This window comes from Symphalangus syndactylus, chromosome 6, assembly GCF_028878055.3.
Source record: "Symphalangus syndactylus isolate Jambi chromosome 6, NHGRI_mSymSyn1-v2.1_pri, whole genome shotgun sequence".
Lineage (NCBI taxonomy): Eukaryota > Metazoa > Chordata > Mammalia > Primates > Hylobatidae > Symphalangus > Symphalangus syndactylus.
Window position 1 is genome coordinate 24,843,602 of NC_072428.2, and position 22,400 is coordinate 24,866,001.

General features: G+C 34.5%; 2 protein-coding genes across 13 annotated transcripts in view; one reads left to right on the forward strand and one right to left on the reverse strand.

Annotated features, from left to right (window-relative positions):
• IMMP1L (inner mitochondrial membrane peptidase subunit 1) overlaps positions 1–22,400 on the forward strand; it is a 130,605-nt gene that overhangs the window by 73,043 nt on the left and 35,162 nt on the right. For 3 of the 8 annotated variants that reach the window (XR_010121494.1, XR_010121495.1, XR_008658402.2), the window contains exons 7-9: positions 9,144–9,254; positions 10,154–10,221; positions 21,630–21,732. Coding sequence is in view for 5 of the 8 variants with exons in the window: in XM_055282043.2 (XP_055138018.1) it covers positions 9,144–9,254; positions 10,154–10,221; position 14,771 (180 nt within the window). In the remaining 3 variants the exon portion in view is untranslated. Of the gene's footprint in view, positions 1–9,143; positions 9,255–10,153; positions 10,322–13,916; positions 14,251–14,770; positions 14,867–21,629; positions 21,733–22,400 lie in introns of those variants that run through there. The other 5 variants (XM_055282045.1, XM_055282042.2, XM_055282044.2 and 2 more) reach the window with 3 other exon arrangements.
• DNAJC24 (DnaJ heat shock protein family (Hsp40) member C24) overlaps positions 1–22,400 on the reverse strand; it is a 90,916-nt gene that overhangs the window by 17,014 nt on the left and 51,502 nt on the right. The window contains exons 4-6 of one of the 5 annotated variants that reach the window (XM_055282047.2): positions 16,354–16,422; positions 12,360–12,430; positions 1,908–8,588 (exon numbers count right to left, since the gene is read on the reverse strand). In XM_055282047.2, the coding sequence (XP_055138022.1) occupies positions 8,526–8,588; positions 12,360–12,430; positions 16,354–16,422 (203 nt within the window). In that variant the 3' untranslated portion in view covers positions 1,908–8,525. Of the gene's footprint in view, positions 1–1,907; positions 8,589–9,473; positions 12,431–15,782; positions 15,870–16,353; positions 16,423–22,400 lie in introns of those variants that run through there. The other 4 variants (XM_055282046.2, XM_055282048.2, XM_055282049.2 and 1 more) reach the window with 4 other exon arrangements.

The window sequence follows — 22,400 nt, forward strand, 5'->3', positions numbered from 1 at the left end:
CACCAGAGGTTACTATTCAGGCTAGATGGAGGTATTGAGAGCTTAGGGAGAAGATGAAAGCTTATCTTGCAGTCGCCACGAGAATGAGCAAGTCAAGCCTTAGACTAAGCTTTAAACCTACTCAGCAGGGAGAAGCTCAATAATGAAAGAGAAACTGTTAGTAAAAAGCATACCCCTTACTCAAACCCCAATGCTATAGGTGTAGCCTACTGAAACTTTTGTATAAATTCCTCTTTGGTGATGACTGGCTATGAATGTAAGGTGGCACCATTTTTAAGGGAGGAAGGGCAATAACAGTTCCCAGCAATGATGTAGATAGGATAGCAATGAGGCTGAATTTTAAAAGGGAGAAAAGGAAGCAGGACCATATAGAAATAGTACGTATTAAAATAGTCAGTGTATTAACTATTCTGTGCCTGGTCCCTACAATCCCTTTATTATGCATCTAGCATTTGGAAACACTTCTATCAGGACTCCAGATACTCCTCTACCTTAATTAGGTCAGGTAGACAGAATGCGGGCAAGTAGTTAGGGCGAGGAGAATGACACTGAAAATAAGTAAAACTGTTCCTTCAGTTTGCTTTGAGAGATACCCAGAACTGACATTTCAGACACTCGCATTTTTAAAAATTAATGTTTCCTCACCTTTGTGTTCTAAAAGTCTCTTCTATTTATTGTATCTCAGAATTTAATTATTCACTTTTTTACATGTGTTTTTGTTTATAGCTTCTGCTGGCACTATAGGAAGGGTAAGCAATGATTTACTGATGGTGCTTCCAATTTTGCTGTTACATGACTCAAACAAATTGGGTTTTATGAGATCTTTTTAGAACAATATTAATAAATTATTCATTTTCAAATATTATCTCTAGCAGTTCGTGTGCATAGGATCTTAATATGGCCACACTTTGGTTACATAAGTCATGATTAAGCAGAATATACAGTGGCCACATAGTAGGTATAGTAACTTGATACTGCTTTTTTGTAAGATAATAAGATAAAAAACAATTACATAGTATTAATTATTGGACTAAAATGACATCTTTTGAATGTACATTCATCATATAGACTTTTTTCATAGGCAAGGGAATTATGCATTTTATAGCCCACTGATTATTCCATTAGACACAAAATAAAATCTTTGAAACACATGCAAAATGAAATACTTTTGAGACTAGAGTATCATTGATCTATCACTGTCATTTGTTTTTACTAAATAGAAGCAAAAAAGACTATCTGATTGCTTTCATAAATGTGTGTTCTTTTTCTTGTACATTACAGGAAAATGAAAAAATCATTTAAAAAAGGATTCTAAAAACTTTGTTCCTCACCTTGCCTCATAATTTTGTTTGTTTCTTTCATGACTATTGTTTTGTTTTCTTTGTGGTCATTTTAGAACCATTAAAGAAGTACGAGCAATAGGTAGGGCCAACGCAAACCCTACCATTGCTGGTTGTAAACTATAAAATATATGGCAAATAAAGTGTTAATTAAAAATCAGTCTGTTCTTAGGATTTTCTGGTTTTTGAAACTTTTGAAGGTCAAACATACAATTATTTTTTAGCCAGAACTTTTCTTAATTAGATGTTATTTGCCTAATCAAATAAATGAATTTGATTACAGTTTAGTAAATGTGTTATTTGATATTGTGGACTCTTTCATCAGATTTCACTTGAATCAAGAAAGGTAACACCTGTGTATTGCCTCACAAAAGCCTCTTTTGTTAAATGGACACCCGCAGGCCATGAGGCAATTACATTTGTTGTTTGTGCTAAAAAGAAGGCACTTAACTAGACCTCAGTAAATATAGCTGAGAACTAGAGGCTTGATTCTTTTGTCCAGCCCTGAGATTAGGTTTTATCATAGCTCAGGAAGTAAACCTCTGACGTAGAAAGGAAAAACAAGAATGATTTAAAGGTCCCTTTAATGCCTTAAAATTTAGCTGTAAAGTTAGCTATATCTGAGACACATGGAGAAATTCAGGTTTGGGCAAAATTAAAACAGTTTGTGGCATTCATGAAAACATATATTCATATATTCAGTCATATGCATTCATTCAAAATGGCATAGCATATTTACAAGAGTACAAAATTAATCCAACTTTAAAGTTTTGATTATGAGACATAATGAACAAAGACATAGAATTAGGGATTTCCATTTTGGGCCATTTGTAAAACATTTACTATAGTGGTTTTCAGCCTAAGTTGTAAAGTTATAGCTTTTAAAAAAACACATTTTATTATCAGTCTCTGTGAGCACAAAAAAAGGAAAGAAAAATACATGTTAATCTACCATTTTATCCTGTTCATATTTTATTATTATAATATTGCTATAAAATTCTTTTTTCTGTTATCTGGTTTGAATTTTCAACTTACAACTAGTAGGTTAATCTAACAGACAATAACTGTGTTTAAAGTTAGAAAGAAAATGTTCTGTTCCTTGCCTCATTCCATATCAGAAAAGTCAGGTGTTGTGTTTTAGACCTAAACCAAAAAATGTGTTTTACTGTATGTTAGTTTAAATGTGTTCTTGGCTAGAGTAATATTTTAGTCATCTGTAGATTTGATGACAGTACTATGAAGTAAATGACAAGTCATTTACTTGTACTATACAAAGAAGCATATCCTACTATATGATTAGAGGTTAGGTTAACTCTTTCCACACTACCAAAGACAAAAAAAAAAAAAAAAAAAAAAAAAGCCCAACCCCGAAACACCTTTTAAAAAAATTCAACAAGCTCCCCCTAACCTGCATCATGAAGGATGATGCTCCCTTTTTTAAAAGTATGAACATCACCAAAAGGGTTAAGCAGTTTGTATTTTAAGACACACATACACATATATTTCTGTGTATATTTATATGTATACTTTAAGTTACTTAAATAGTATGCACTGGTTATAAAAATGTATTTTTTGAAATATATATTTTAAAAATTTTACAATTATACACATTGCCCTGCAACTTATGTTTTCCTCTGGCTATCTAATGGAAATCTTTCCATTATTTTTGTATTTATTTTTACTGGCTGTTTACTAATATATAAAAGAAAGATATTCTATTTAACCTCTGCCTACTGAGGAACATTTATACCATTGCCAGTCTTGAGATGCAGAAAATACCATAGTGAATTTCCTTGTTTGTACATAATTGCCTGATGAGTTTGGCAAATCTTTTCCAGAGACTTTGATAGGGAAAAGGTAAAGCAACATAAAGGAGACTCCACTGAAGGGGATGCAAGATGGAGATGCCAAAGCACACTTTACACATCAAAAATTTTAGTCTTCACTGAAATGATTCTCTTTATATTGTTCCAAGTATGCTAAAAAAGTATTTTAAGGCCAGGCGCGGTGGCTCACGACTGTAATCCCAATACTTGGGGAGGCCGAGGCGGGCAGATCACTTGAGGCCAGGAGTTTGAGATCAGCCTGGCCAACATGTTGAAACCCCATCTCTACCAAAAATACAAAAATTAGCTGGGCGTGGTGCTGCATGCCTGTAATCCCAGCTACTCAGGAGGCTGAGGCAGGAGAATCGCTTGAGCCCGGGAGGCAGAGGTTGCAGTGAGCCAAGATCGCACCACTGCACTCAAGCTTGGGCAAGAGAGCAACATTTTGTCTCAAAGAAAAAAATTTTTTTTTAAATTATGTAATTTGAACATCTGCTTCTGGCAGTGATGGAATAACTGGTCATGAACTTGCCCTCCTGCCATAAACAACTAGAAAACTGGACAAAAATATGTGAAACTACTGTTTTAATACATTGCATAGCAGGCAGTACGAAACTGATTCTTGAGAGAAAGGAGACAAAGTAAGCCTCTACTTGCCCCAACTTCTGTCTTAAAGCAGTTTTCAGATAACAGTGTCAAGCAAAGCACAGGTGGTCTTGCTGAGTTGAGACAAAGATTGGGGTACAGGTATGCTTAAGTGGTTGGGATTTATAAATCCGACTACCATGGAGCAAAGAGCTAAAGAAAGATCTCCAGAAATCTACGTAGATATTCCCTTGGCTTTTGGGCTCAATACTAAATTGTGCCTGCTTATGGTGAAACTTAAAGAGACTGAGGAATGAATGACTACTGGGGAGCTGTAAGCCAAAAATGTCCCAGAACTCACACAGAGCTGAGAGACATGTGTTCTGACCAGCCAGTGTGGACAGATCTTATTGATATTCAGAACATTCAGTAGAGACTCTGGAAAAATCAAGCCTTAGTAGTAGGACTAAAATAGCCCTTAGAATAAAATGTAAGATAAAGACCCAACCTAGCAGGCTTATAAACAATGCTTGAAAGGAATAAGGTGACTGCCGCTAACTTAACTACCTCACAGAAACCAGACTCCCTCAACATTCAACACTCTATAAAAACAGACAACAAAATCTACTCAGCAAATGAGTGTCCAGTTTAATCAGAAATTACCAGATATGTGAAGAAGCAGGAAAATGTAACACATAATCAAAAGTAAATCAGTTAAATAGACCCAGAAGTGACAGAAATTATGGAATTAGCAGAGAAGCACTCTAAAACACCAATTCTAACTATTTTTGAGGATCTAGAGGAGATGAACATACTGAGGAAATAAATGGTGTAAGAAAGAACCAAATGTAATTTTTAGAGCTTAAGAATACATTTGGTGGTCTTTACAGTAGTAGATCAGAAACTACAAAAGATCTGGGAATTTGAAGACAGCAATTAAAAGTATACAAACTGAAGGAAAGGAAAAAGTCTGGAAGAAAAAAAAATGAGTAACCCATAGGACAGGTCAAGCAGATTAACATGAAGGCTATGGATGCCCCAGGATAGTGGGTAGAAGAGAAGGTGATCTATACATTTTTTTCCAATTTTGTTCAAAATGATAAATCAGAGATCCAAGAAGTACAGAAAGAAGTTCTGGCCAAATACAAAGAAAATCAAACCAGGGAAGACAGAGAAAATCTTAACCAGAGAAAAAATATATTACATACAACTGAGAACAAAGAATTTCTGCTGATCTATTATAAAAAACAGCAAGGAAACAAAATGAAATCTTTAAAGTGTTAGGTGGGGAAACACTGTCAATCCAGAATTCTGTATTCACTGATAAGGATGAAAATACACTGTTGCGAAATTCTTTCCTTTCTTACCTTACATGAAGTGGTATAATATGTGAAGATAGTTATACCTTAAGAAAAGGTGGACTGTGATTAATGATGCATATTGTAAACCCTGGAGTAACAACTTCAAGAATAAGATCTGTATTAAATATGGCAACCGAATAAATAAAAAAATTCAGAAAAATCCAATAGAAAGGACGAAAAAAGGAAACAAAAACAGATGCAACAAATACTTCACATCATGCACAGAAGTTATCTCAAAATGGATCACATACCTAATCAAAGCTAAAGCTATAAAATTTGTAGAATATAGTATAACATGTTCATAATCTGGGTGCAGGTAAAGATTTATTAGGACACGAAAAGCACAAAACACAATAGGAAAAAAAGTGTGAATTGGACCTCAGCAACATTAAAAACTTCTGCTTGTCAAAACATCATTTAAAAAGATGCAGCCTGGGAGAAAATATTTGCAGTCCCATCAAAGGACTTGTATCCATGGTAAATAAAGGACCAGCAAAGGTGCCTGCTTTAATTTTAAAAGATCTGTACATAGAGGTTTTCTTGTTTTATAGAGATCTTTTTAGATTAAAGGTAACATCAGTGATGAAGCCGTTTCCTTGATTTGTGTACTTTACATGAAGTGTTAAGTCCAAGATGTAATTATCCCTTTACTGTAAATGCATGCATGGTCATTAACATGTATAGATTTCGGGTAACGAGAAGTTAGCGTGTCTCTTATTTGAACCTATTTCTTTTTCCTTGACTAAATATCAAATTTAGTACTTCACAGGTTATTTTAAGTATCAAATGAAAGGCTTCTGGTGATATGTTCTAGATTTTTTTTTTGGAAGATTCCTTTCTGTAGTTGTTAATTATATTACTCCAGCAATGGTTGGGCACACTGGCTCACACCTGTAATCCCACCACTTTGGGAGGCCGAGGCGGGTGGATTGCTTGAGGTCAGGAGTTCAAGACCAGCCTGGCCAACATGGTGAAACCCTGTCTCTACTGAAATAGAAAAATTAGCTGGGTGTGGTGGTGGGCACCTATAATCCCAGCTCCTTGGGAGGCTGAGGCAGGAGAATGGCTTGAACCTAGGAGGTAGAGGTTGCAGTGAGCCGAGATCACACCACTGCACTCCAGCCTGGGCAACAGAGCAAGACTCTGTCTCAAAAAAAAAATTACTCCAGAGATGATGTCGCTAATTTGAAAGAAACTCAGGTCATAACTGCTACAAAAGTGACCTAGCTAATGGCAGTTATCATTGTGCTTTCAAAGAATTTCTATTTACAAGTATTTAACCACTAGCAAATATCTGAGTTCCACTTTTGGTTTAGGTACTGTAAATAATTAAAATCACCTTTTAAAAAGCATATGGATATAAAAGTAAATACTGTATAAAAAACTAAAAACTTTGTGGAACATAATAAATATAAAAAGACAAAAAAATAGATTGGGAAAAATATTTGCGATAAATGTATTAATCTTGTCTGTATTATATAAGAAATACACAGGACAATTGAGATCCCAAAGACTAATATATGCAAAAATAGGCACAGACTATTCACTGGGTATTAAATTCAATCAGAAAACACAGAGAATAATATTCTACATGCCAACAATCAAATAAATGCACAGAAAAATATTACCAAGGTATTAAATTAGTTATTATTTACAAAAATTAAAAACATTCATCCAAGCTTTATAACCATTTGTCAGGATGTACTCCCAAAGAATAAAATTGTTAAATGTAAAAGAGAAACCATGAGACCTTTCTAAGAAAGGCTCAAAACTCAGAAGACATGAAAGCAAAGGCTCATGAGAGAAATGAGAAACTGGGAATATTTTCTATTTGTACCACAAAGGGCTAATCTCCCTAGTATTTAAAGAGAGCTTATAAAATGAGGGAAAAAAAAGATATCAACCCAGTAGCCAAATGGCAAAAGACATGCAAAAAGGTATCACAGAGAAGGAATTAAATGCCTCTTAAACACGAAAAGAAGATTCAGCCTCACTCATAGGACAAAGGTATCATTTTTTGCCATACATATTGGCAAAAACCTATTAGGTTGGTGCAAAAGTAATTGTGGTTTTTGCCATTAAATGTATTTTATGGCAAAAATCGCAGTTATTTTTGCACCAAACTATAATGTAATAAAAGTCAAATCATAAGGCATTACTGTCTGTTGGTTTATTCTGGTATAAAATAGTAAAAACTGACAGAAAAGCCAAGCAGGTTAATAATAATAAAGGTTATAATGTAGGGCCCCAAGCAAGGCTGACTTTGTATGTTAAGTGCTGGAAACAATCAGGTTGGTATGGGCAGGCAAGTTTAGGGAAAGCTTCATGAAGAGATGGAATGTAGAAACCACTGATCCTGGTTTACCATCAATGGGATGGTCAGACAAAGATATCCCTAGATTGTTGATAGTTGCCTTATTAGTTTGTAGAATGTTTTTATTTTACTTTTACTGGTGTCCATAACTACATGGTTTTATTTATTCATATATATTACCTGTTTTTAGAACTCAGGAAAAAACACATTTTAGGGAGAAACTATGGAAATTTAGACACAAAAGATGTTCACATTATAGCTTTATCAAAGTAACACTTCAGAATGTTGGTTACATATGGCTTTTCCAAATTCACTATTTTGTTCCTTTTTTCATGACTGTGATGTACACACTTTCCTACTAGAGCAGTCTTACACTTCACTGCACATATGTCTATTTTATTAGATAGCAAGGAAGTGGCCTTGCTATTGGCCCTTGGACAAACTAGTTCCAGTAATAAAAGTGAATGATCATACAGTTTCTGATATTCTTTCAGTAAACTTATGTCCTTTTTCTACAAATAGATTTAACATTTAAATGTATCTAAATGCAGAGTTAATTTGGAGATTTTTGGCAAATATTTGTACATAAGACCTTCCAGAATCTTAAAATCGCTTATGTAAGTGAAATTCAAATTTTACATTCTTGTATACATTTACTTTTCAAGAAAGTAATTTGTGATTAAAAAAAAAAGTTGCATTATCTCTTATTAAACGCAGTAGTGTATTTTTCTTCATAAAAGGTTTACAAGTAAAACCAGTCAAAAGAATAGTGAAAATAAATTCCTTCTCCATGCATAGATCATTTTAGTCTGGTCAATAATTCAACTGTCTTAGATAACAAAACTGTAAAATAAAAATAAAAAGCAATTTTAAAGATTGTTGCTGGAAAGTAAGTTTTTTAGTTTACATTGAACAGAAATAGGCAAATGTCTCATATTGCAGGTGGCTTAAAAAAAAACAACGTATTCTGTTCTAAATATGCTTATGATTGTCACTGAGTAAAAATTTTGTTATTTACCAGTTTATACATAGAACATTATAGGAGATAGTCTTTTCATTTAGGAGAAGGTCACCATCATTAATTTTACAACTGATGATTTTATAATAGGTCCTTCTGGTTCTTCATGGTCATTATTGAAGTATAATGCATTGAAGATATGGCCTGTACAAAGGCAGAACAGGGATGTTAATTAGAATTCTGACAAGCCTACTCCAATAAAATGATGAGATTATTTGTAATTGATGTCACAATCAATTACCATTTAGTTCATCATGAGCATTCTAATAGGTTTGGCCTTGGTATTGGCCCCAGGATGTTGCTGAGTGAGTGGCTGCCCTGCTTATGCTGTTATTGAGACACAAGGGCACATTTTCAGTCAGCATCCTAATGACCTCTTTTGAAGTCTATTAAATTAATGACCCTGTCACACTGTTTTGATCTCTTATAACCTCAGTTTGGGGTTTGTATAACAAATTAATATTTGGGAACCATATGACAAAAAAAAAGGTTTTTTAAAAAGTTGAAACCTTTGATATTTAGTAAAAGTTACTTTATTGTGCAGGAAATAAAAGCAAAAATGCAATATTAGGATTTGTATCTATTCTATAAAAGAGAGCCTTACGACATTTCTCCCTACCTCTGAATGACATGCTTTTTAATTATAGTACCCAAATTAGGTTTTATCTTTAAGAGGCTGCATTTCTTCTCTAATTCTAGGTGCCAATGGGTCATGTTTGGTTAGAAGGTGACAATCTACAGAATTCTACAGATTCCAGGTACTATGGACCTATTCCATATGGACTAATAAGAGGACGAATCTTCTTTAAGGTACCATTTTCTGCTTAAAATGTAAGGTTTATTTTCTGAGCTAGAAAAAAAGTTTCTCTCAAAATGATCTCTGAAATCTTCAGGCTGTCAGTGTACTTAACTGTTGCACTGAATATATATTATGAACCTGTTGGCCTTAACTTAATAGCCATATGCAAACTTATTCCCCCATTGCCCCTGCTCCCATAGAGATAATAATAAAACCCAAACTACCTTAGCTATAGCCTAAGAAAACTTTAATTTGAATTTCCAAAAATTCAGTTCTCTCTTGTACAACTCTTAAAACCATGTTCACATCCTGTCCACAGCATATTTTAATAAGCACGTGCAGTAGAGCAGTCTGGATTCAAACTACCTGTAATGTATGGATACCCCAGTTGAGTACTGTGAGTCACAGACTTATCGTGAATGTATGATTATTAGGGAAGATTATTGTTTTCACTGGCCCCTCCTTTTTATCACAATCAATCAGTGAGGAGAAAAACATTCATGAATACATGGAGCTGTTGGATAATTTACGGGATTCTTTACATTTAAACAGATGCCATATTCAAGTACTTAAACCTAAGCCCCTTTGGTTGAAAGTATACAGTTAACTCTTATTTGCAAGTAGTAAAAGAAAACACAGACCATATATTCATACATTTGTATTCACACACCACACACATATAATTTCATGTACAGTGTTTGAATGTTCCAAACTTTGGAGTTTAAACATATATACACATAAGTTTATTTTCTCAAGTCTTACTTTGATGTAGAAAATTTTATTCTTGATTGATGAGTAAGGAGAAAGTGTTTATCTGGCACAGAGAAAAAGGACGGATAGCAAAAGGGAATATGATGATACTATAACATTACTTTCACTAATTGTCTTCAACCTCATTTTGATTTTACAGATTTGGCCTCTGAGTGATTTTGGATGTTTACGTGCCAGCCCTAATGGCCACAGATTTTCTGATGATTAGTGAGCATTTATTCTTTTGACTTGATTATTGTCTCCTTTTCATGTGAATTTATTACTCCTGTTGAAACCGTGTACTTACCAATAAACTATTTGTTATTCAGTTTTGTTTTTAATTGTTAAATGTAAAGAATATTCAACACACATTCTGCAAGTTCTGTTAGTTCAAAATATATGGATAAAAATGTAATCCAAAAAAGTCATCTAAATTTTATGATACAAAAATATTTTGGGAGGGGGAACCTGGATGACTACCTCACTTTTGAATTCTTGTTCTTATAGGTATAAGGAAACTAATCTATTCTTCTTAAATATGCCTCATACTTTAGCAGCTACATTTACAAGTCAGAGTAGTAACTATTCGTATTTATAAGTTCAACCTGACAGTGCCAGGTTTGATAAAAAGCTGCTAGTCTACATGCTCAGCCTACTCATTTGAAATTAAGTAAAAACGTTTCTAAAGGATCCCTTAAAGTTCTTTAAATGAGTTCTGACTTTTGCTGTACACAAAATATTAAATACATAGAAAAATGCATCTTTAAGGCATATACCATGTATAGTTGGCTGTAGTCAATAATACTTTATAAAAGTTCATTTCATCATAGCAGCAGTGCAATGGCTCTGTCTTCATAAATACAGGCATTAATACTATATCTTTTTTTTGTTGTTTTGAGACAGAGTCTTGCTCTGTAGCCCAGGCTGCAGTGCAGTGGCACAACCTCGGCTCACTGCAACCTCTGCCTCCTGGGTTCAAGCGATTCTTGTGCCTCAGCCTCCTGCGTAGCTGGGACCACAGGCACACACCAACATGACTGGCTAATTTAAAAAATATATATTTTTAGTAGATATGGGGTTTCACCATGTTGGCCAGGGTGGTCTTGAACTCCTGACCAAAGGTGATCCGCCTGCCTTAGTCTCCCAAAGTGCTGGGATTACAGATGTGAGCCACCATGCCTGGCCCCAATATTATATCAACACTCCAAAATAAAAGGGGAAATAATGCACCAATTTCAAGTCATTATTTTTAAAAAAGCTTCTGGCCGGGCATGGTGGCTCACGCCTGCAATTCCAGCACTTTGGGAGGTTGAGGTGGGTGGATCATTTGAGGCCAGGAGTTCACGACCAGCCTGGCCAACATGATGAAATCCCATCTCTATTAACAAAACTTAGGCCAGGCACAGTGGCTCACACCTGTAATCCTAGCACTTTGGGAGGTCGAGGCAGGTGGATCACCTGAGGTCAGGAGTTTGAGACCAGCCTGGCCAACACGGTGGAAGCCCATCTCTACTAAAAATACAAAAATTAGCTGGGCATGGTGGTGGGCACGTGTAATCCCAGCTACTCGGGAGGCTGAGGCTGGAGAATCACTTGAACCCAGGAGACGGAGTTTACAGTGACCCGAGATCATGCCACTGCACTCCAGCTGGTGCGACAGAGTGAGACTCTGTCTTAGAAAAAACGAATTAAAGGCTTCCATTTCCTAAATTACACTTAAATTTGAAGATGGCAGTGTTTACAAGCTTTGGAAATACAGGGCCAAGACTGGAGGCAACACTTTCTACAGTTGCCACTTTGTCTTATATTAACTTTGAAATAACCTTGTGAATATCCATAACCAGCCTTCCTTATGGGAGAACTGGCCTCACATTATTCACAAAGATTCTAGGTGTACAACAGCCCTATAACTTTAGCAACTAGAAACGTTATCTGTTAGACCAGAAACTTAGTAACTATAAAGGAATATGATACTGTTACCCACTCAAAATAGGAGACATGCTCATATTAAGAAAATTCTTGTTTCGTGTCATGGAAAAAAATGACATAATAAAGTTCTCAGATGGGAATTCACCAAATATAATCAAATCTATTTTTGTGACAACTTGTAAATATAAATTATAAATACAAATAAATAATTATATTCATTCTCTATTAAAATGAGGTGGTCTCTGCTTGATAATTGTATATTTTCTTTGCAAATAATAGGGCTGACAAAGAATCCATTTCCTTGAATGGACAAAGCTCAACGGCTTCTCCTCATCATGTCTCTACCACAGTTAAAGCATTTCAAGTTGTGAACAATTTTAGTTATAATGAAGGAGTTCTATAATTAGTGAACATGTATCACAAGAAATCAGGCTAACTTCTTCTGCTTCATCCTTGGAAACACTGTATTTTCCACCACATCTGCAACTCAGATAAAAAGAGTGATCATCTGCAAAAGAAAACAAAATAATGTTTCAAAGACTACCTCACTAATACTCTTAAAAAGTGCAGAGTTTATTCCATAGAAATTGTAAAACAAAACAAAGAAGCTCAGTAAAGATAAAATATTTAAAGGAGAACTGGATTTCTTGAAAGGGGCAGTGTTTCTAAAAATCATCTACCAAAGAATCTTTCTCTGTAGAGGAGATGGGTTGAAGCTATGAATTAAAAGTCCAAGGATTTTGGGAGGAGAGGGCATGCTCAGAAGCAACCCATGAAACTTATTTGAAGTTTTGTGTTTTCTTAAAATTCATATAAATTTTACATTCTTTTCAACAATGTATTTGTCTAAAATATTACAGTGAGGGAAAAGAAAAACAGCCCTACCTCTCTCACTGTTAGGGAGGATGATGCTTTTGCCTGAAGTCTATCCTTTAGAGAAAGCCAGACTATTTATCAAATGCAACATCTGGATACTTTCTCTTCTAGTGTCACACTATTTCAAGAATCTTGACTTAAGTCTATAAACACAACACCATGTTGTTGTGTTTTTTTAAATCCTGTGTGGGTATGTGTGTGTTTCTGTTTGTTTGATGTTTACAAATGATACATGAACCAACAAAATGCTGAAGTGAGATGCCCAAAGGAGGCAATATGGTGCAATACTTAGGCTCCTAATCGTGGAAGTTTTAAGTGTGTCATTTTCCTGGGAAGTTGAAATGCTTGTGCCCTTTGACTTAAAGAATCTCTGATCCATTGGTCATTCCATTTTACTGTCTCTGAGAAGTAACTGTCAAAGGAAAATAACTTAACAATCACATTATTTTACCACCATCATAATTGATTATTACATAAATAAGTCTCAAAGGACTCATGATTTCATACAATCAAATATCTTCATTCAATTATCAAATTTGATTAATACTTAGATCGCATCATATGTAGTTTAAAAAAGAAAAATTCCACTGCCTTGTACCTGCTCTCTTATCAAGCTCAGCCTTGGAAAAACTGGCAATTAAATAAGCTAACTTTATGTGTTTTTTTTTAATCAGTAAGGAAAACGAATTCATTCACCTAATCCAGCTTTTTATTCTTTACCACAATGCCTTTGTTCTCCATACAGAAAATAATTTAATCTTGAATTCCAAATGCAAACATCTTCCCTGTCTAAGCCAACATCTATGTACTAGAGCATGTTCTGAAAGTGAACTTTTTTATTATTAAATTGTCTAAAAAGGTGCATATTCTAACCATTGATTTTCCTAAGCTAAATCTCCCCCTACCCCCTTGTTTTTTTACCACCTCAGTGAACCCTGAAAAACAATTTGAGTTGACATGTTCTTGGTAAATGACACAGAGGACACCATGGGCTACTGTGGAGTTTTGTCATAGATAACTCCAAATGTTAATGCTCACTAAAAATTCACATCTTGTAAAAGTTCTGCTTATATTATTATTATACCATCAATCTTTTAACTAGGTGATAACTTTTACAGAAATCATCATTTTAAATACTCTGAATGAAGGCCAACAAAATGACCAAGGCATATAACAGACTAACTGTAAGGGTAAAGATTAGCTTCAATATCTGAACAACTCACATATGCCTTTTAAGCATAATAAAATGTATCATTTCATACTGCCCTTTGATCAGGCAACCAACAATTTGGCTATGTCTATGCTGTAGGGTTTCATGAACTTTTCTCCTGTTCTGGATCTTCACTTTCCATAGCTATTCTGAAAATGATCCTAAAGGGATCTTCAAATTTTTCCTTTCCTAGTTGATCACAGGTTTTATTTAATTTCATCTGCCAAAATTGCTCTTTTTAATTGGAAAAAAAATTTAGCTCAAAACTTCCATGATTCATTTTTAAATATTTCTACAAGAATAATGGTTTCATGTAGCTCTTGCTTAGTATTTTCTCTCATTAAGATAAGAATTATTTCCATCTTTAGTTATAAAAACCTAAGCGTCTAAGGGCTTCCTATACTTTTAAGATTAACTGTATCTGTTTATTACTAATTCATTGGCTATAGATGGGATTCTTCTATATCTTCTTTACTGTCAAATTTACTTTAGGGAGTTCCAGGGACAATAACACATTGATGATAACGCTTGATGATTTTTTGTTTTACATTTCCTTCCATATGTTAGCATTTTCACTTGTATCAGAAAGTCCATGTATTTATTGACCAGACAGATGCTTAAGCTATATTATGTTTCTTCCTTTTCTCTTTAAAAGTATATATATAATATATTTCTAATCTTTCTTGTAGAGATGCGGTCTTGCTATGTTTTTTTTTTTTTTTTTTTAATTTTTTTTTTCCTATTCTCACAATCTGTTCTCAGAGTCTTCCTGTGTTACCCAGGCTGATCTCCAAACTCCTGACCTCTGCGATTCTCCAAACTCAGCCTCCCAAAATGCTGGGATTCCAGGCTCCCAGCCCGTATTCTCATTTAAAATTAAGATCTTAACATTATATTGTTATATATTTAAAAGTTAAAAAAAATTTATAAAAACCAGTTTTCACTATTTTCACACTATCCTAAACAAAATAATTACCCATATCGACTACAGCAAGAACTAATTTATTAAGACATTAAACAGTACAAACATACATATACATACCAATAGATAAGGAGACAAACTATATTTTCAAAACATATTTAGTCTCCTTGAAGTTTGTGTATTTGGCAAAAAATAAAAAGTATATGTGTGTATATATACATATGTGCATATATATTTTTTTAGTTGGGCAAGTCTCCCTGATAATGACATGTTGTAGAGTGTCCCTTCCACAAACCAGCAGTGAAAAGTCTGTGTCACTAGTGTATTGTTTTCACAGTATTTCTTCCTGTTTACTCTGATGAATGAGACTGTCACCACCACTAAGAGCCCCAGTTACACAAAACCTCAACTTTTCCAATTATTCACTGAATTTCTACTCTAGGATTTCACTTGAGGGGTTGGGGACAGAATGGCCCCAGAGGCAAAGACATGATTCCCTTTCTAAGTTAATATGGCTTGTGACCCATATCTTAGGGGCACTAAGTTAAGAATTTGCCATTTAAAAAGTAAATTTGGTTTCAGATGGCTCTGTTTTTATCTTCTACATATCCACACTCATTAGTAGATTTTTATAAACCTTGAGGGAATTTGTACTCATGCTGAACAATAAGGTTAAAAGGTTAAGTGTATATAAAGATTCTAGGAAATAAGTAAGATTTTCTTCATTTGCCTAGAGAAACAAGTAAGTATGGTACTCATGCCTTCTGTTTAGTAAAGGATGTTTCCCAATGTAATGATGTCTAACCAGAACAATTCAAGGAACCATCAGAAGAATGGGGAAACTACATTGGATTTAAGTTCTAAAATTTTAATAACAGAAAAGCAAAAAAGACATGACTTCATGTTGCATCAAGGGAAATGGCAGATATTCTTTTCTTCCTACAAGACAATCAGTATGTGAGAGTTAAAAAAAAAAGCAAGCCTCTTAAAAGCCCTGTCCTGACAGTTTATGATTTTATGTAAAGGGAAAATAAAAATTCTAATAGGAATTCATCTTGTCAACATTAAAAGGAATGAAAAAAAAATCTTGTTTGACATTATTTACCATACTACAATACTACATAGACAGTAATGCAAAAACTGAAGTAAAAAACACAACAAAAAACTCTTATGAATAAAACTTTATGTTCCTAACATCTAATTAGAATATAAAAATAACTGGAAATGAGTCATATAGGAGGACATCAGTCAATAAATAAAGTTTAGAATTAAACAGAAATACTCCAAACAGAAACACTTACCACACATATATAGAAAGCCATACTATTATTTCTTTTTAAGATTTCCAAATATCCAATGAGTTTTTTTTTCTTATAGAAAATCCCTTTTTTTAATGTTGTCAAGAGAAAAAAAAAATTCCTACCTTCATTCCAAGACATTTCTTCAAGATATACTTGAGCATCTACTGGTCCTACATTTCTTAGATCATCTTCTGTAAAACATAAAACATGACACTTAATTGTAAAACATGATACTTTAATTGTAACCTTGAAGAATGCTAAAAAGGCAACGCCAGCCTGGTCACTACAATTCTAACTTACCTATCACTTAAAAACTTAGACTAGTACTTTTGACAGCAGTGTTAAAGTAACCTGACTTTAGCTGACTGAAAAATCTAGAACATACCATTTCTTATAAATTTTAAGCCAAAATCAATCCCATTTTTCACAACCATGCAACATGGAAGGGCATGAAGTTAATTTTGATGATTCTTTGCAGTCAGCTAGTGACTTCTATTTTGTAAGCAGTAGGGAAATGTTTTTTGTTTGTTTGTCTTTTGTCAGATAAACTAGCTAAGAAAGCAGTGTGGACTTGGATAAAAATAACTATCTGAACCTTAGTTATAATATTTTACTAACTTTCTAACATTAGATGTATTGGTTTGTTCATCTCTAAAACAACAGTTATCTCTTCTTATCTGCTTCAGGAGGGTTGCTGTTGACCAAATTGTGTCCCCCTCAAATTAATATGTTGAAGCCCTAACCCATAATTTGACTGTTCTTGGACATAGGGCTTTTAGGAGGTAATTAATGTTAAATGGAGTCATAAAAGTGGGGTTCTAATCCAATAGGACTGGTGGCCTTAAAGGGAAGGGATTAGAGAGCGATCTCTTTCCACATGTACCCACACATAAAGGAAGGGGCATATGAAGGCACAGCAAGAAGGAGGCTGTCTGCAAGCCAGGAAAAGAGCCCTCATCAGAAACCGAGTCAACCAGCACCTTGATCTTGGACTTGTTAGCCTCCAGAACTGTGAGAAATACATTTTGTTTATGCCACCCAGTCTATGGTATTTTGTTATGGCAGCTGAGGCAGACTAATAGAAAGGTGTTCTCCATATCAAATGAGATCAGACTAAAAGTGCTTTGAAAAATAATGCTCCATCCAAATGTAAAAGGCTATTACTCATTTTACATTTGATTGTTTGCAAGAGACTAAGTAACTTAAAAGAATATTTATTTCAGTATTTCAATAACCCCACAACACAAATGTATTGTGTTGATGTTCCATTACTGTTTCCTGGTCCAAAGTTTTTGCTGCAGATGGAAGGTCCAAGGAAGCCTGGAATTCCACCTAAGCTTTGTAACAGGAGCATCTACTCTCTTGCTTAAAACAAGTGTTCTTTGGGTCAAAGATGGCAACCAAAGATGGGAAGCATTTGTCTTTGTTTTCAAAGGCATGTTATATTTCCTGTATGCTTGTATTGTTCTTCTAGAAGTAAATAAAAAAAGAAGAAAAAAGAAAAACAAACAAAAAAGCCCCTACTAAAATCCACTCCCCACCCCAATAAAATTTTCCTTAGCTGTCTCACTAGTCTCTTGTTCACTTGCTGAGAATGCTTCCCTTTGTTCTGTGATATGAATGCCCTCAATTTAATTATATTTAGTAACTGCCTGTTCAAAATTTATTAGTGAGTTACATAATTTTAAAATAGATAAAAAGGTTATACAATATTGTGAACTCACCATGGTTTTCTATTAAAGTATGTCAGATATTATACCACTTCATATTTACTGGGTACCAGTAGTCTATTAGATTGTCCCTAAAATCCAAAGATAAGGATTTTGCCTAGTGGTCAGAGATAGTTCCTCCATCTCTGTATGTCTACTGGATAGCTTATGCAGAATCTATCTGTATGCTAAGTAATTTCTGAACAAAACAAATTAATTTCCACATTCTATGTAAAGTACAGTAGGCTATATGCTATTCAGATATTCCTAATTTTAAAAAATTCTTCTAAAATTTTTATGAGTGGGGACAAAAATCTTAATCACATTTTAATTTCTTACTCAGAAGGACCAGGGTTGTTTGCTAGAATTGGGAGATTAAGCACTGTTTCAGATTTGAGGAATGGGAGTAATAATTGGCACTTAACAAATCCTATTTAGGGTGAAAACAGGTATAATAAATTTCTAACAAAGTCACCTGTATTCCAGGGTATCTTATAGACATTTTAAGAAATTTTGAAATCAATCAAAGCAAATCAGACAAGACAGAAATAATGACAAGCTGAATCAGCTTTCTTAATCTAACCTATCTTGAACACATGCAATATATTAATTGTACAAAAAGACAACCCATTCATATGTATCCATAATGCCATTTTTTATTTAAAAATAATAAATTAGAAATGACTTGCAAATACAACTGCCAATCTACTGGGAAGCTATTGTTCTTCTCACATAGTTACTATTTCATGTGCAACCCCTTCTATTATTCTACCTACTCAAAAAAGTGGCTTTTTCAGTTTTATTACTGTGTTTTCTTCATCTCTGTGCATAGGAACTTTAGAGCAGCCACCTATTTCTTGGTTGAAAAATTAGCTTAGTTAGACCATATCTCATGGTAAATACGAAAAGAGAATACACAAAAATGGTTAGTACCTTGCCCAAGGTCAGAGTTACAAAGAGTATATTAAAACATTTTCATATTCTGTGGCTGTCTAAACATCTGTATGTTCACCTGATTATTCAGTACCATGGGCACAAACAGTCCAGGTTCCTGTAGGGATTCTGGTTTCAAAAAACCAGTATCTGACAAAAAATATAACACACTGTATGATTACCCGTTACAGAAAATGTAACTGGCAAAACTACCCTATGATGGTGGGGGAAATAAGGAGTTAGTGGTAACTGGAAGAAGTCATAAGAGGCTTTCCAGGTCAGGCACTGTGGCTCACACCTGTAATCCCAGCACTCTGGGAGGCCGAGGCGGGTGGATCACCTGAGGCCAGGAGTTCGAGACCAGCCTGACCAATATGGTGAAACCCCATCTCTACTAAAAATACAAAAATTAGCCAGGTGTGGTGGTGTGCGCCTGTAGTCCTAGCTAATAGGGAGGCTGAGACAGGAGAACTGCTTGAACCCAGGGGGCAGAGGTTGCAGTGAGTCGAGATAGCGCCATTGCACTCCAGCCTGGGTGACAGAGCGAGATTCTGTCTCGAAAACAAAAAACAAAAACAAAACCAGAGGTTTTCTGGTTAAATGGGTGTGTTCACTGTGAAAATCCATCAAGCTACACACTTAGATTTATGCACTTCTCTGTATGGATTAAATTTTTTAAAGTTTTAAAGGTAGTGTGTTGAGACTCTTAAGTGGCTACATTTTTAAATAGAAATAAGAAAATAAAAGGAGAAAGAAGAAATTCAAGAAAGTGTATATTCTTTGAAAGGATGGTAATCTAACAATTTCTAAAAAAGGCTAGGGGTGATTAACTTGGGAAAATTGGATCCCTAGAGAACTGTATAATGAGCAGACGTGGTACACACAAGTAAAAGGTGAATCTAAATGTGGGCAGTGGGGGATGACCAAGATCCTTTGTTGAGAGGCAGGTGTCCAAGCATGGGGCAACAGCAAATTCCCTCTCCTCAAACCCCACTACAATTACAAAGAAGGAGCGCAAACAAATCAATGTTTTTTTTTTCTTTTTAAACAATGATCTCTGCTTGTCCACCATTGTGGTTATAATTAAAAAACTTAATTCTTCCCCATCCTCTAAAGTAACTTACAGGAACCCTGTAATTAGCTTTAATAATTGTCTACTAATCAGGCATGGCATTTTCAAAACAGGTAAGTTTTCTTTTGTAGTATTACATATTTTTCTCTTGTAATAAAACATTTTAATAGGTATCTAGAAAAGTAAATCCTATCTCCTAAAGTTCCCCTGTTAACGTGACACTACTAAAAGGGTTGAGAAAACATAAACTGATTTAGAGAGTGATTTAATTGAATGAACAGATCCAAGATATTAAATCTGGAATTTTTGATATAGAATGGTAGTAAGCATTTTGAAACAAAATACAGCCATTTGGAAATAAAAAGCATTGTATAGCATGTGGTGTACTCTTATAGTGAGTCCAGTGATACTAAATGATTCCTGATTCTTTTGAAGTAAATAGGTTCAACTTTTTCTAAGGTATCTAGGAACATTAAGGTCTGTTCATACCCTGTGCTATGCTCACAAGCTTAGCCAAATATGGAAACAAGAAAAACTTCCAAATCTATTTACATAAAGAAGTCAGTACATTATAAAGAGAGGTTCTTGAGAAATATAATGTTAAAATCAAATAATGTATGTGCTTACTTGAAAAAGAATCTTTCAACCTTTAGAAGTATAGGCCCTTCTGACCTTGTGTTCTATTGGATTTGTCTGACAACAAGAGGTGAAAGAATTCTGTAGCTCCATTGTCTCAACAGTGGGATCTAAGAAAACACTGGCAGGACTCATCAGAGAGGTTTATGAGCCTGCAATTCAAAGAGATTAAAAGGAAAATCTATGGAGATTCTTTCACACTGAAGAATAACATTAAATAACTATTAGCAGCTTGGTTCAGTAAAGCTTACTAGAGCTCTCGCTGGGTCATTCACAACTTTCTAAAAGAGGAAAGGTTTTTTTTCAGCTCCATTTGGGAATCAATAAATATTTCTTACTTCTTACAAGACAATGGAATTCCTGTCTTTTTAAGCTTCCTCCTAATGATGGTAAAATTTCTAAAACAACTCTTTGTTTCATGCCTAAATAATTACACATCCTAATCCCAGGAAACCTTTTCTATCTGTAGTTACAATTTAAAAAATAAAGTAAAAATAAAAAATAAATAACAGAACAAAAAGCTACAGGGGAGAGGAATTTAACTTTATTCATTATGGCCAAGATATTTCGAAGTCTCATTCAACCCCACACTGGCCAAAAGATCAAGTCCACCTGCAGCTCTGTCCATAATATTCATGTGCGGCAATGCCATGTTATTCACATGATCATCACATCCCCACGATGCTCTCATTTAGCAATTAGTCTATTGTGTTTATTTTTATGTCATTTCAAATGTTTAAAGTTTATTTCAAACTTAAAGACACTGGTGTGTAAGTTAAAAATAAACAAGTTTTTCCTTTAGGTCTAATTCAGTATCTTGCTCTCTTAAAACCAAGTAATTTAATTTTAAACCATCACCTCATTCTTAACACTTCACTATACATAATTAAATGTTTTATGTAGGAAGTAACTTGAACATAATCAGTTTCCTTGTCTTTAACATGCTTCTGCTCTTGAAAAATTCTCTACCTTGATAAGAGATTGAGAAACAGGCAACATTTAATTGGAAGCCTGTTCTTTAGTCATAAACCCTATAATCCTTTCCCAGATGAAACTGAAGAGTCATTATTACAAGGCTTTCTACACTGAAGAAAAACTACAAACTTGGAACCTGATTATGAACTTGAATAACTGTGGAGCTTCTATAAACTGTAAGTAAACCCAGTGCTCACTGAAGGTACCAAATGAAACCCACAAACTGATTTCCTTCTGCTTCACTACAGAACAGGTAAAAGAGCAGCAGAAATAGGCCTGGTATCTTGTTCTGACCCTCAAATATCCCTCATACATGACGACTATCTGGAACTACAGATAGTAGATTGGACACAACTCATACAAAATAGTGATTGAGAAAAAATGGCTTTGAATTCCCCCCTCCCCGATCAACTACTTTATGTGACCTTAGTCAAGTTACTAAACCTGAATAACAGATATTCTCTGAAATTCAGGTATTAATATCTTCCTCACAAGGTTGTTAAACAACTTTTAAAAGAACTACCACAGTTCTAGTGCTTAATAAAAATCACAGTTATTTTTAAACTGCTGTTATCTCTCACTGTGTTGAGCTATCTATACCAGACCATAAGAAAATGACTAAAAACCAATACATTATTAGTAGGAGAAAAATACCTCAAGTACCACAGTGTAGGAAGGCAGCCACTCTTGACTTTGGATTTATAAGTGTTGAAGTCTGATGTACTCTGCTATTGTAGGTCCCAATAAAACAGACCCATCGTTATCAAAGTCATAGTCTATTTAATTATTCAGTCCTCCCAAAATATCAAACATAGAACCAAATGATAGGAACCAGATGAAAAAA